Source organism: Serinus canaria, chromosome Z (genome assembly GCF_022539315.1).
Source record: "Serinus canaria isolate serCan28SL12 chromosome Z, serCan2020, whole genome shotgun sequence".
NCBI classification, from domain to species: Eukaryota; Metazoa; Chordata; class Aves; order Passeriformes; family Fringillidae; genus Serinus; species Serinus canaria.
Window position 1 is genome coordinate 32,726,027 of NC_066343.1, and position 12,867 is coordinate 32,738,893.

Here is a 12,867-nt window from a genome sequence, read left to right on the forward strand (position 1 = left end):
GTTTAATCTGCCCTCCTAAAAGTTGATTTAAAGAGTCCAAGGACACAGATCCAATCAATCCCTATACTTCAAGACAAATATTTTGTTCAGACCATTTTCTAATTAAAATTCCCTGCTAGAAAGGCTCCTAGACATGGCACAAACAATAGTTCTCTCCACCCCCTCAAGCTGCTCCCCTTTGAAACAAGGGAGCAAGTCCCTCCTTTTCACACAGAAATCTGCCTGACAGACAATAAGAAGTAACTTTCGGTCAAGCCATCTGGAGCAGCTCATGCTGTACACAGAGCAAAATGCTGCCTTTGTTTGCACAGCAGGGCAGAATAAAAGGTAGTCATGCCCAAAACAGCTGCCAAGCAAAAGGCACGTTACCCTGGGACATTTTCGGCCACATCAGCAAACTGAGTATCACGTGGTTTCAATTATTTTTATCCCAGACAAGAAGAAAAGCCAAGCTTAAATGACGTAACAGGAAACAGCTGTAGTCAAACTCTGAAGGGCAGCCTCCCTGCTAGCAGCAAAAGCTCTTCCATGATCCTAACTGAAGCTGATCCTGGAATCATATCAATTTCAATGTGAAGGGAACTGCGCAGCAGGTTGTAGGACTCAGGGAGGGGTGCTTGCCAGGAATTGTTGGCTGGCACGGCGCAGGCTCCCGGCAGCTGCCCCTCCGTGGGAGTGAGGCACAGGCTAACCTGGAGTGACCCGCTCTTGTGCATGCTCCCAGAGGTTACTGCCGTTCACGGCGCAGAGCTCTCTCACTCTGATGCAAAGACGGAAGACTGCAAAGGGAGGAGGAGGCGGTGGCATTGTTTAGCTTAGATGGAGGCGGCGGCACTGTTTAGCTTAGATGGTTGTGATTTCTGCTCCAGTGAGAGAATGTTTTTGACTAACAGCAGCACTTCAAAGTCAGAGCCAGACAAAAAAACTAGGATAAGTTTCTGGCTCAACACACACCCCCTACCCCCCCAGATTTGGACTTCTGATTCAAACTTAGGTACGCAGACTTTTTTTCTTAATCCATCATTTCACCTGCAAAAACAAATACTTGCAATCTTTAGAAGGTCAATTTGACTGTGCAAATCACTGGGTTTTTTTAGTGTTGTGATGTCATTGTGCTGAGTGCCCCACAAGACTAGAAAACAATCTCTGGCCCAAAAAGCAAGATAGATAAAGAGGAAACAGTAGTTTACTGCTACTAATTTAAATTATAACAGCCACAGAATCTTTTCCACATGCTATACCCTCACTGCACAGGAAACCCAGTAGATACAACCAATTAATAACCCTGATGTGGGTTGGCAACTAGATGGGAAAAAATAGAAAGGAAAGCCTCAATACATAGTTTGCAAGGCACTACCTGGCAGCAGATGTACTACGGCACCGCTGTGCCGCTGCTGAGATACAGAAAATGTCCTAATTCCTGTTATGGTATTTGTAACTTGAAGTGCCAAGAAGTTGCGAAGTGCATGCTGCCTGCACACAGGGAAAACAGCTGTAGGATGGGGAAAAGTTTCAAAAGAAGGCAGGGATTTGACTATAAGTTGCTTCTTGTACTTGATCACAGGCTAAGATAACAACCACAGTGATGTGTTCTCCTGACACAAAGGCTCTTCTTACCTCTTTAACAAGCTTCCCAAAGCTCTCTCTCAAAGTTTCCACAGTTTCTGACAGATCCCACAAGGAGGAATTGAAAGAAAGTTGTCTCTGCAGGAAGAGAGAAAAGGAAACCAGAAGTTACTGCAAAGCACAAATGAAGAAATTAAACTCTTGTAAACATTCTTGCATAGAGCAGTTAGGACCGTTTACATTGGTGGGGAAGATGGAGCTGACTTTCTGTGTAATGTTGAACTTAAAATACCAAGGGCTTCTGCATCCTGCAATGTGATAGGATCACTCCTTTCTCTTCTACACAGTTGCCATAATCAGAACCATACCAACAAAATGTTAAATGCATGCACATACATTTACTATGCAAAGGATGACTCGCATTCCAGCAAAACAAACACACACCAAACAAGCAAGACAACAGTCTACAGGACAGCACATGAAATCCCGCAAGCCAGCGCTAAGAAGGGAATGCAAAGTCAGTACAGCAGAGAAAAAGATAATTTGGTGGGTACAAGTTTTCAGTGAGACTACACAAAGATACTCAAATACAAAGGACTCCCTACTGCAATGCAGATGATCACTAAAGTCCTTCTATTCAGGCCTTGATATACTTAATCCAAACCAAGCGTGTATTTTAAAACAAACAGCTTCCAGGAAATAGCTGGCATGCACTGTCACCAAAGAGCAAGACTGACAGGCTTCCAGAAGTGGAAGGCATAGCTTTCAGGAAACTGTTTGCTCTAGCAGGCAGTTACATTGAAGACAACTCCTTGTTTCCAATTGCTCTACATGTAACTGGTGGCCTGGAGTTCAGTCTGTGGGGTTCTTTTTCCCTTTCATTCACATATCTGGATTATCTTGCATGGAAAACATTTGGGCACAATCCTTGTTTCAAGGGAATGAAGATGAAAACAAACTCCTCAGATTTCATATTGGTAGCTCATAGCAGCATTTGAAAGCATAATAAGTTACTTCAACGCACAGGTGAGCAGCCAAGGCCCTTGATTTTAGCACATATCTTTTTATATCTTTCCTGGGGCAATTTCTGGAAACAAAGCCTGGAGGTTTTAATTTGTTCTGCTTGATCTGCTGGAGATGAGTAAGACCTGGTCAGTGCCAGCTATGGTAAATGGGCACTGTTCTGCTGAAGTACTGGGATGTTTAAAACTAATTTTCTGAATGCACAGTTAGTTTTTGCTCCAAAGCCAGTTGCAAAATCAGGGAGGATTCTCTAACCTCTATGGATCTCTACTAAATGCAGCCCTTAAGGTTTGGATAAATAAAAACATATCATTTAGGAGAAAAGCAATTAAATATCCCACAGGCTCAGACCTTCAAAATATATTTAAAGAAATTTAGCAAGCAAATATCAAAGCTACTTATCTGCTCAGACTACAACTCTGGCAGTAAGATAGTTAGAAAGTTCCAGGTTCATGCATAACAAGAGATGTGTTTGTTCAGCTCCATATATATTTTCATCAATCTCCACACAGATTTGTGTTCACTGCATTCAGAGGTGATTCAGGGACAGGGTGGATGAGGAAAAGTTTTCTGAAGATACTAATTGGTTCAGAACAGTAAAAAGTCAAAACCCAATTGCAAAGGATTAGTGAACATCCTCCTACTGACACACTGTTAAAAAGCGTCAGAGAAAATTCAGCACTGCAAAGTAAAGTACATAGGGGAAAGACAGTTTTACCTTAAGATACCCCTTGTATGGCCCTGAATTAGCTAATGCCACTCAAAAAGAGACATCTTAGAAATACAGTGATAAAACAGACCAGCATCAACATAAATCCAGAATGCAATCCTGGTTCTCAAGTACTATGTGCAATTTTGGGGTCTCCATCTCTGAAGGAGCTCAGGTACAGACAAAGGCCATGATTCAAGGTAATAACGGTATTTGAAGGAAGAACAATAAACTCCAGTTCTTCCAGTAGGATGTGTAAGGACAAACAGAGGTTATGACAAAGGTCTGAAGACTTACAAGTGGGATGGGGAATGGAAGTGGGACGATTGCCTTCTGTGCCTCATCATACAGAGCTAGAAAACTTCCAGTGAAATTATCAGTTTAAAAGAAAGCCAAAGGAGCTTCTGCATATGCAATTTTGTTGAAACAGAAAAAAAAAATCAGTAGAGTCTACACAATGCTGAAAGCATTGTGAGCTTGAGAAAGACTTTCAAGAACTAAGTGTACATAAAAATCTTACCAAATGCTATTAAACAAGATCCCAACAGCACATGAGAAAGTCTGGGTTGCAAGCTACTGAAGAATAGGACATTACACTAGAAAAATGTTAAGTGCTTGCCCAGTGGCTGCATCCTTTCACACGCCTCCATTAAGGGCCACTGCTGGATTATCAGTCAAGGACACTGAACCTAACAGCACTTTTGCCTGACATCATACATCTTAGGTGATTCAAGGAGCTTGCAAACCTTCCTCTGAAATGTGAGGAATACCCATCTATCCTTTCATACCACAGCACCCTGAACTTTCTTCCCTAACAAATTAATACCACTTCAAGATCATTTCTCACCAGATCTTGCAATAGTACCGTTATTATGGAGGAAATTTTACTCTCTCTACCACTTCTTGAACCTCAAAGCCCACTCAGGAAGCCTCTCATAAGTCATGACCAGAGAAAATAACAAAAGATCAGTCACAAGGGCCAGTCTTCTTTGAACAGATGAACATGTCATTGATTTCCCTGTCATATGTATCTTTGTAGTGACTCACTAAGTAGTTAATTAATTACATTAATAAGAAACCTCTAGATCCAGAGCATACCCAGGAAGACTGTTCCTACTGTGGGACTGTCTTAAGCAGATACCCGCACTACATCTAGGGGCTGGGGAGGGCAATGACTCATTTACTGGTAATGTGCTGCAAAAACATCACCTGTCTGTTCTAGGCACACTGTAGAAAGACAAATGTCTAGCAGGTTTTGAACACAATTGCCCTCTACAACTACTCTGGTAGTGGCTAGCAAGTCACTAAATTTGTCTTTTGGGGCATCCAACATCATAATACTCTTGAAGTAAAGAGTGCACTGGGGGTGGCTCTGTGTACTTGTATGGGCATGCTACAAGATTTACTCTAGTGACAAATACTTGAGATGGCTAGAGTTGAAGGACAAGCCTTGAATAAATTCACATGAGACTTAGGGGGGATGGGCAAATATGATTTAACATATATGAGAATGCATGGGTTTAAAGTGCTGGGAAGTCAAAACATTCAGCCAAAATTCAGTCTGCATCATACAGCTGATTGTTTCTCTTTAATGAAGATAACTCTGCCACATTTGCTTTGAAATAGTTATTACAACTTTATACTGGTCTTACCAGAAACTTTCCACTGGCCTCTGCAGAAAAATCACGTGCATTAAGCTTCTGCTCTTGTTTCCTGAGAGTGGAAGTCTCAAACCACTGCTGCTTTAAAGGATGATGTCATTGTGCTTGACTGAAAACACTCTCATAAGACCAAGGAAAGCTATGAATTCAGTTGCAGCACTTATTTACATTAGAAGACCTTTTCTAAAATCCATTTTTCTACTGTAATGCATTTATTATCGAATGCTTAGTTCATGCTAACCATTTGACAAAATACCACCCATATTACAGAGGGAGAAAGAAACAATTGGATTTTCATGTGCTCATCCACAGCCTTTCAAGGACCACTGTTGTAGAAAAGCCACAGCATATTTATGGCTTATTACAAATCCATACCACTGGAATCGAGTAGGGCAAAGCCCTTATTAGGCAGTGCTATCTAAGAGATGAAATCCCACAGGAGCAATCTGAATTATCTTTTAACCTTCCCCCACCAAATCACATTCAAAACTGGGGAGATTTGCAGAGGGATATACAAACAGGTACTTCTGTGATATTAAGACAGTCAGAAATGTCCCATTGGACTGTGGGGTAATGGCTGGGAACTTACTGCCATTGCTCTTGTTAGCCTTTCCCAAACTGCATAGTTCCTCTATGGGACAAGTGCTGGCCTACCACAAGGAAAAAGCCAGGAAGCAAATTTGCATGCATGCAATGATATGTAATATGCAGTCATATGCTTTGCTATTGTTCTCAAACCAGCTTCTCCTGCCTCAGTCTCACTCAGCCAGTGCAAGGCAAGCCTCATGAAGAGATGATGTGTCCACAAGGAGCTTGTACAACAAGCTATGTGCTACATCCTATAGTATTGTTGTCAAAAGGCTTCAGAAAATGGATGCCAATTAAGACATGGGCCATGTAACAGGGACTTTTTTTAAACACTTTTTCCATCTAGTGGAGTGGACACTCAGAAGAAGGAAAGTTGATCCTCCACCCTGGTGCCCCATGATCACACCCAGATTTTCTGGGTGATCATTTTTTGCTGGGTTTTGATCTGAACAGCCTGCCTCTAGTGGGTTCTTACATGAAAAAGAGTAAGGACACAGACTTTAACCTCCCTACCATACCTCCATGTGCTTGGCTTTGTTTTTGCATTCTACAGAACAGGATAAATTCACCCAATACAAAAGAACAGTGACAGAGCTAGAATCCTAGTGTGAAATTTTATTGTATATGTTTTAACTGTATCACTGCCCTTCGGGCAACACTCAAAGGTGCTCTGTGTAGAAATGAGGAGCAGGTATGTAAAATGTTTATTCCTTTCTTTTTATAAAAACAGTGCTGTGACATTTAGAGCTCATGCACTTTATCATGCATGCACTTCAATTTATTTTTTTAAAACCTTGATCTGTCCATAATTTGCTAGTAATTACTGCATTTTTGAGAGCTACTCAGAACACTGAGCATTTCCTTGAGGCTGCAAATGAACACACATTTTAAGCCAGCAGAACTGAGTGTTATCACCAGAGTCTCAGCCCACACACTCACTCCCTGATCATAGGGTGCTAAATCTTGCACTCTCCCCTTCATGTTTTAGCATAAATATTTGTGTAAACATACAATAAGGTCAACCACTTTTAATCTGGATCAATTCCATGATGAAATTTACTGCACCATCTTGCAGAGGGAATAACAAACAGGAATGAAGAGGGAAAAAAATAAGCAGGTGGATGTCAGGCTAAGTCTTACCTATTAAGACATTTCAAGAAACCATAGCCACTTAACTGCCCAGATATCAGAGAGGCATAAATTTTCAGTTTACAATTCAGGCCCGTAGTGTTGAATTTACAGAGTTCTTGCACACAGTTGCAAGCCCTTGTATTAACCTTCTTGTACTAAGATGCTGCCTCTCCATAAATCACAACATAGTGCAATCAGTGAAGCCCATGTCCAATTACACAAGCTAAAAACCTGTCTCCAAATTGCTGTTGCACCTGCAATTTCACTTGGCCCTTACTTTGCTTACTGGAATGCCTTGCTGTGAAGTACCTCAAAGGGACTCAGAAAAAAAATTAAAATCTTGACAAATTGCTGGCATTGGTTTACAGACTCTGTAGTAGATACAGAGCATGCTATCTTCAGTGGGCATGTCCAAGATTTGACACAGGGTGCCTTCAATAAGCTGTGTCAAAAGCCTCCTTTGTTCATGAGCAGAAAGTTCCCTCTTTGTTCAAGGATGTTACTGCAGGTCAGGGCACATTTTAGCCTCTAAAGACACTAAGTTTCAAATGTGTTGGCTGTGATCCTACAGTGAATTTATCCATTTTGTCTGCCACATCGAAACCAGCTAGTTTTTGTTTCACTCACTGATGCATTACCGCAGCTTAACTACCAGATCCACTGTGACATTTTCTGAGGAAAACTGCAGACCTTTACCAGACAACAAGGCACAGCAGGTTTAGAACTGCTGACTTCTGGATTCCAGCTTTTTTAAAGACAAGATCATGAGCTAGCTTCTCAGAAGCCCCCCAAAACTGCACATAATGTCTTAAATCTATACTGCTGTTGCAAAGAGGCACAAAGTGGCATATGAGTGCTTCCTTTCACCAACAAACAATATAGAGCTAAGAGCACAGACCCTCAGAACCTGCTTCTGTCAGCTAAGCTGCAGAAGCTTCCATAAATAAGAAAAGCAAGAGTCTCCACAGGGCCCAGAAAACCAGTTCTGAGTGGTACAATAGCTGGCTAGTTTCAGCCCCCTCAGACCCCAGAATTCCTTGAATGGTTTAAAGTTAATTATGTATATATGTGCATATACATACACAACTGAAGACCAGCAACAAGTTATAGTGAGACCTCTCCAAACAGCTCATCTCTGTTACAATTTTAGTACTGACACCCCATCGATTATTGCTTATGGGTTGTCTTGCTCTTCCAGCAGCAATGACCAAGTGCAGATGGAGGACACGTGGCAAACAGAAGATGAGCTGTGGAGAGAAGTCACTGACTGCTTCATATTGAGCAGGAGAGAAATATGATTCCAGTGCTTGATAATGACTCTCTCTGACTGGGGACAAAGCCAAGCAAGTGGTACATGACTTTGAGTACTGAAAGGCTCATCAAATCTGAAATCTCACAGAGCAGACAAAAGAATATTTGTTTTCATGGGTAACAGAGTTGGTTCTGTGGTCCTGTCTTCACTCTGCTGTCATTTCCAACACTGAATTCCTCAGACTTTCATATCTTAACAGATATTGAAGATCTGTAGCAAAACATTATTGGATTTTCCTACATCCAAGTCTACTCTAGTCTCCCATAAATAATGTGTTTTCTTGAAATTCAATTAATTACTCCCCCAATACCCATTCCATTGGTTGATTTTTAAAATAGGACTTTAAAACTTGACTCTGCTTCATATTATTTAAACCATCTTAAAGGTTGTGGCCTGTCAGTGGCTAGAAGCTTCTGTACTCAGTGGCCCCATGGTAAGGGTGGAGGGCAGTAATTTTACCACTCAGCACAAGCTAGGGTTATATTTGGACTCATTCCAGCCAAGATACAACATTTGACTAGAACACAGGGACAACCAAGAGCCTGTTTGTTACTGTGCAGCATAAAGACCTTCCTCTTGACAAACTGAACTGCAGACCACACACACTTATGCTGTGCAAGTAGCAGACTGAACAGGAAGGATAAAAATGACAGGAAGAAGCATGTTGTTCATGCTCCCATGACAAACAGCAACCATCCTTCTCCTTTCTAACTGCCTCTAGGCAGTTCTGGAAATGCAGGGATGAGTTTCTAGACTGAAAGGCATGGAAAACGCCACTGTGTCAATGACTCACACTGGTGCAGCCAGTGAACTCACCTGAAGAGGCTTCAAAGGATTCAGGTTAGCATGGAAGGTTTGCTCGGCTGCATGGAGTTTTTCCTTTGACAAGGTGCAAATGAAGGCTTCAGAGTCCATGGCTGCTGTCTGATTTTGGATCATTAGAAATTCAGACGATGTTGAGCTATTGCAGAGATCTCTCAGTCGCATTCGATAACCAGACACAATGACCTATGAAAATGGGAAAAGCATGTAAGCCTGCCTTCATCTAAGGCTTCAACATAAAAATTGGTTATTGCTCAGACAAAGCAAGCCATTCATAACGTTTCCAGATAGAGGTGAGGGGGCATTCTTCTCGACAGGTTGAGTAGCCCTGATTCATATGCAACTCAGTTCCAAGAAAAACCCTTCCCTGCTGAGAACATGGGAGAGAAGTCCTGGGAGAGGCAGGTCCCTCTTCACTCTCCCGCAAATATGCAGCCGTGATCCTGTCCTCCACAGCAACCATTTCCTCCAATCAAGGGTACATGCATTGCCTAACATTCAGTCTTCTGGGAAATAAGCCACAGAGAAAAAAACAAGGCTTGTGACCAGACACAAGTCTGGCAAATCTATGTGAAGGGCAAAAGACCTATGTCCCAAACTACTTAGACATATCTGCCAGCCACATTTTCTATGCAGTAATGATTCAGAATCATCTCCCTTAACTCTGAAATATCTACTCACTAACTGCTGAGACAAATGTTTTGCAGTGATTTTGAGCAGATAATGTATCAGCAAAAAAAAAAAAAGTTATCTTACTGGCTGCCACAAATGAGATAAGATCCTAGAGTCTTCCTTCACAGGCATATTTTTCTTAAGGTAATGGTTTCCTTGTCAATAATGTTACCTAATCCACATGCAACCACCTTATTAACAAAATTGATAAAATCCCTCTGAGTTATCACCAGACTGTCTCAGACCTGATAAACAAATTCTTTTAATAAGGTCAGTTACAGCTTCATGTTTGCCAAACAACAAAGTCCATGCCAAAAAGCTCTCAAAGGTGATAAACAAGGAAAAATCCAGAGTCTACTACTAGTGGAAAGAAACTTTTGTTTGCCTTGGGGCTAGACAGATGGAACCATTTTATTGTAAATGCAAAGGTAACAACAGCTGTATACTTAATTTCTTCTTTCTGTCGTTTCATAAGACCCAGTGTGCATTGCCCAACTTACAACAACTAAAGAGGATTGATCTACATTCCAGAAGAGTTAGCAGCTCCTGAACCAGGCTGGTAAGTCTGAAATTTTTTGTCTGTCAAAACCAAAGGGGTATGGCACAATTTGGGGGAAAAACATTCAGGAAACAACCAAAAGGAACTGACAGGAGAGAGAAGGGATTTTTAATGCAATACTCATTCAAACGTTTAACTTTGGTCTGTATCCATATGCCAAAAATCAAGTCTTTCAATGCCACACAGCTCTCACATCAAAAAGACTTAGCTTTTGAAAATTTGGGGTGCTTTTTTTCTTGCCAGAAGAGATACTACTACCAGCGTTATAGCCATGCTGTAAAGGAGATAGTTGTGGGGCACTGAAATAACACTCCCAGAACAAGCTTCCCTGGGTGGGCATATAGAAAAACCAGTGTCTCCCAGTGCCTCAGTGTTCACCCCCAAAAACTGAAGGTGATCAACCTTCCACCATTCTGAAAATGTCCACCTTTTTCACCCAGATTTTAGGCTCTTTTGGTGAGAAGCTGCCCTTTTCAAGCACTGAGGTCCATAGCATGAGACCTTAGAAAAAACATTCTACCTATCCATCCTGAAGTACTCAGTCTCACCAAGTCAGCAAATTCTCTACCCACTTGCAGTCATCTGAACCCATGGTGTCTTCAGCAGGCAAAAAAACATCTTAAATGACAGGTTTAGACCCCTAATGACTCTCAAAATGCCAGGTCATGCCTGAAAGTAGTCATAGGTAATTGTTCTGTCCTTAACATGTCATATTATTCTCTCCTTGGGACTTTTCCTGCCTCATGAAACAGAGATTGGGTCCAAGCAGAATATGCACTGGACATTACTATTTACTCTTCATTGACAGTCATCATGCTGCTGCACTGGCCCAGGACCTCACTGTGCCTTCAACTTTTTAGAGGGACATGACCTATTCCCACCTCCAAGCCACACAAGAGCTGTCTGGCCACACCTGGACAACAGCAGTATACCAGGCTTGATTACACAGCTGCCTGCCCACTGCTGACCCAGGCACCTTCCAAATCCCACACCCTTCTGAGCACACCTGCCATGACTGGAAAAACACGAGGCTGAGCCACTCAGCCCCAGAAGGCAACATGCCCATCAAGACAAGGCTTCAGTCACTTTGATCTGTTTGCACTAATTTCAGTATGCTAGATACACAACCCTGCTGGACATGCTGGAGTGCTGTCATTACAGTAACACCAGTGAACAGTCCCATCTCCTAGGAAACCTCAGTTCCTTACTTGTTGGTGAGCATAACTTCTGGCCTCACTGAACAACCCCAGGACACCAGACAGCAGAAGCAGGTTGTATTTGCTGTGAAAGGTTGGCGTACTCTGGATAGGCCCTTTTACTACATGACTTCTGAATGAAGCTGTGACCCACTCATTCAGAGACCTAACAAATACTGCCTATTAATACTGAAGTCACTTGGCAGCCCAGCAGTGAGGTCAGATCTCCAAACCAGATCTCCAGCAAAATCAAAGACTTCCATTTTGTGAGTCAGATAAAGTCATTCTGCAGGAAGGGAGAGGTCTGTATCTCTAGTTACCATCTGTATTAGAAAAGTGCTCACAGAAAATTTGGTGGGCCACTGCTATCCTCCTCAGCTTAATGACCTGGTGCTCAGATTAGCTCTTCTTGCCATCCCTAAGCACAGAAAGCTGTTATGACTTAACAGCATCACTCCCAGTGCTTTAGCAGAATCAGCTCAAGAATTACACAAAAGCACAGCCTGAAGCATTCAAGAAAGAATAAGGTGACTGACCAGTCTTTCATCACCTGTCAGACACATTATGCATATAAAAGCTAAGTTTTTTTCCTCCTTCCATTTCTATATACAACCAATACAGCATGGCAGTCACGCAATGTATAGTGAGGTTTTTTGCGGCTTTTGCCCATTGGAAAATTTTTCTGCCTCTCCAATAACTTAGGGAGAATGATAAAGAATGCTGTTGCTGCAGTCTTCCAGTTACCCTCTATAGTATGATTCTGTCTTAATCTAATTATTTTCAAGTAAAATGAAGCTTGTAGCCTAAAATGGGTAAGAATTTTTTCTCTGCTTTACATCTTTTTAGTAGAATGTATCTGTAACTTGTAGGATAACTTATCAAACTGCACCAAAACAGATGGCTTGAAAGAATTCACTGAAGAACAAGACAATGTGTGCAAAGAAGTACAGCATCTGTAACTACAGGAAAACAAAGACACAAAGACTAAAAGGACAACTAATCCATTCCACTTCAATGAAGAGGTCTGATATGGAGTTGAGGATCAAAATGGATTTCCTCCTCCTTCTGCATACCATCTTTTGCATTCTTTCAAGAGAAGCCTGGGTCTTCCTTTGAAGTCTGTTCTGACTTCTGGTTTAGAAAGGATGCTGGTGGACTAATTCATCAAGCCTAGCAAAAAACATGTTACAAGCTTGACAAAGACAGACAGCAATAGCATGAAGGGGCTCTAGCCCGCTGTCACCACTCACTATGTTTATGACTGCAATCATGGAGCACTCAGGATAGCACAGCTCTTGTACTACGTAATTTACAATGTGTCTGTCTTAATGCATTGGCCACATACCTAAAAGTAGAGCTCCTTCTGCTGCACAGGAATGTAAGGCAGAGCAAGACCTAGAAACCCTGCTCCAGTCCAAGCTGAGGGGCTGAAAACAGTCAGAACAGTGCTAGCAGCTTAATTAATGTTTTACTTCCATTAAAAAAAAAAAAAAAAAAAAAAGAAGGAAGAAATTCAGTTTAGCCTGGGGGTACTATTCTCTTATACAGGTCAAAACATTTACTTATGTTCCCAGTGTCCTTTTACAGCTTAAAATCAAATAAGACAGTAAATTGAGGGCAAGAGGGAA

At 41.7% G+C, this 12,867-nt stretch overlaps 1 protein-coding gene across 5 annotated transcripts in view; it reads right to left on the reverse strand.

Moving 5' to 3' along the window:
- ABCA1 (ATP binding cassette subfamily A member 1) overlaps positions 1-12,867 on the reverse strand; it is a 93,600-nt gene that overhangs the window by 34,530 nt on the left and 46,203 nt on the right. For all 5 annotated transcript variants that reach the window (XM_009096082.4, XM_018920934.3, XM_018920933.3 and 2 more), the window contains exons 7-8: positions 8,807-8,998; positions 1,618-1,704 (exon numbers count right to left, since the gene is read on the reverse strand). In XM_009096082.4, coding sequence (XP_009094330.1) covers positions 1,618-1,704; positions 8,807-8,998 — 279 coding nt within the window. The remainder of the gene's footprint in view (positions 1-1,617; positions 1,705-8,806; positions 8,999-12,867) is intronic.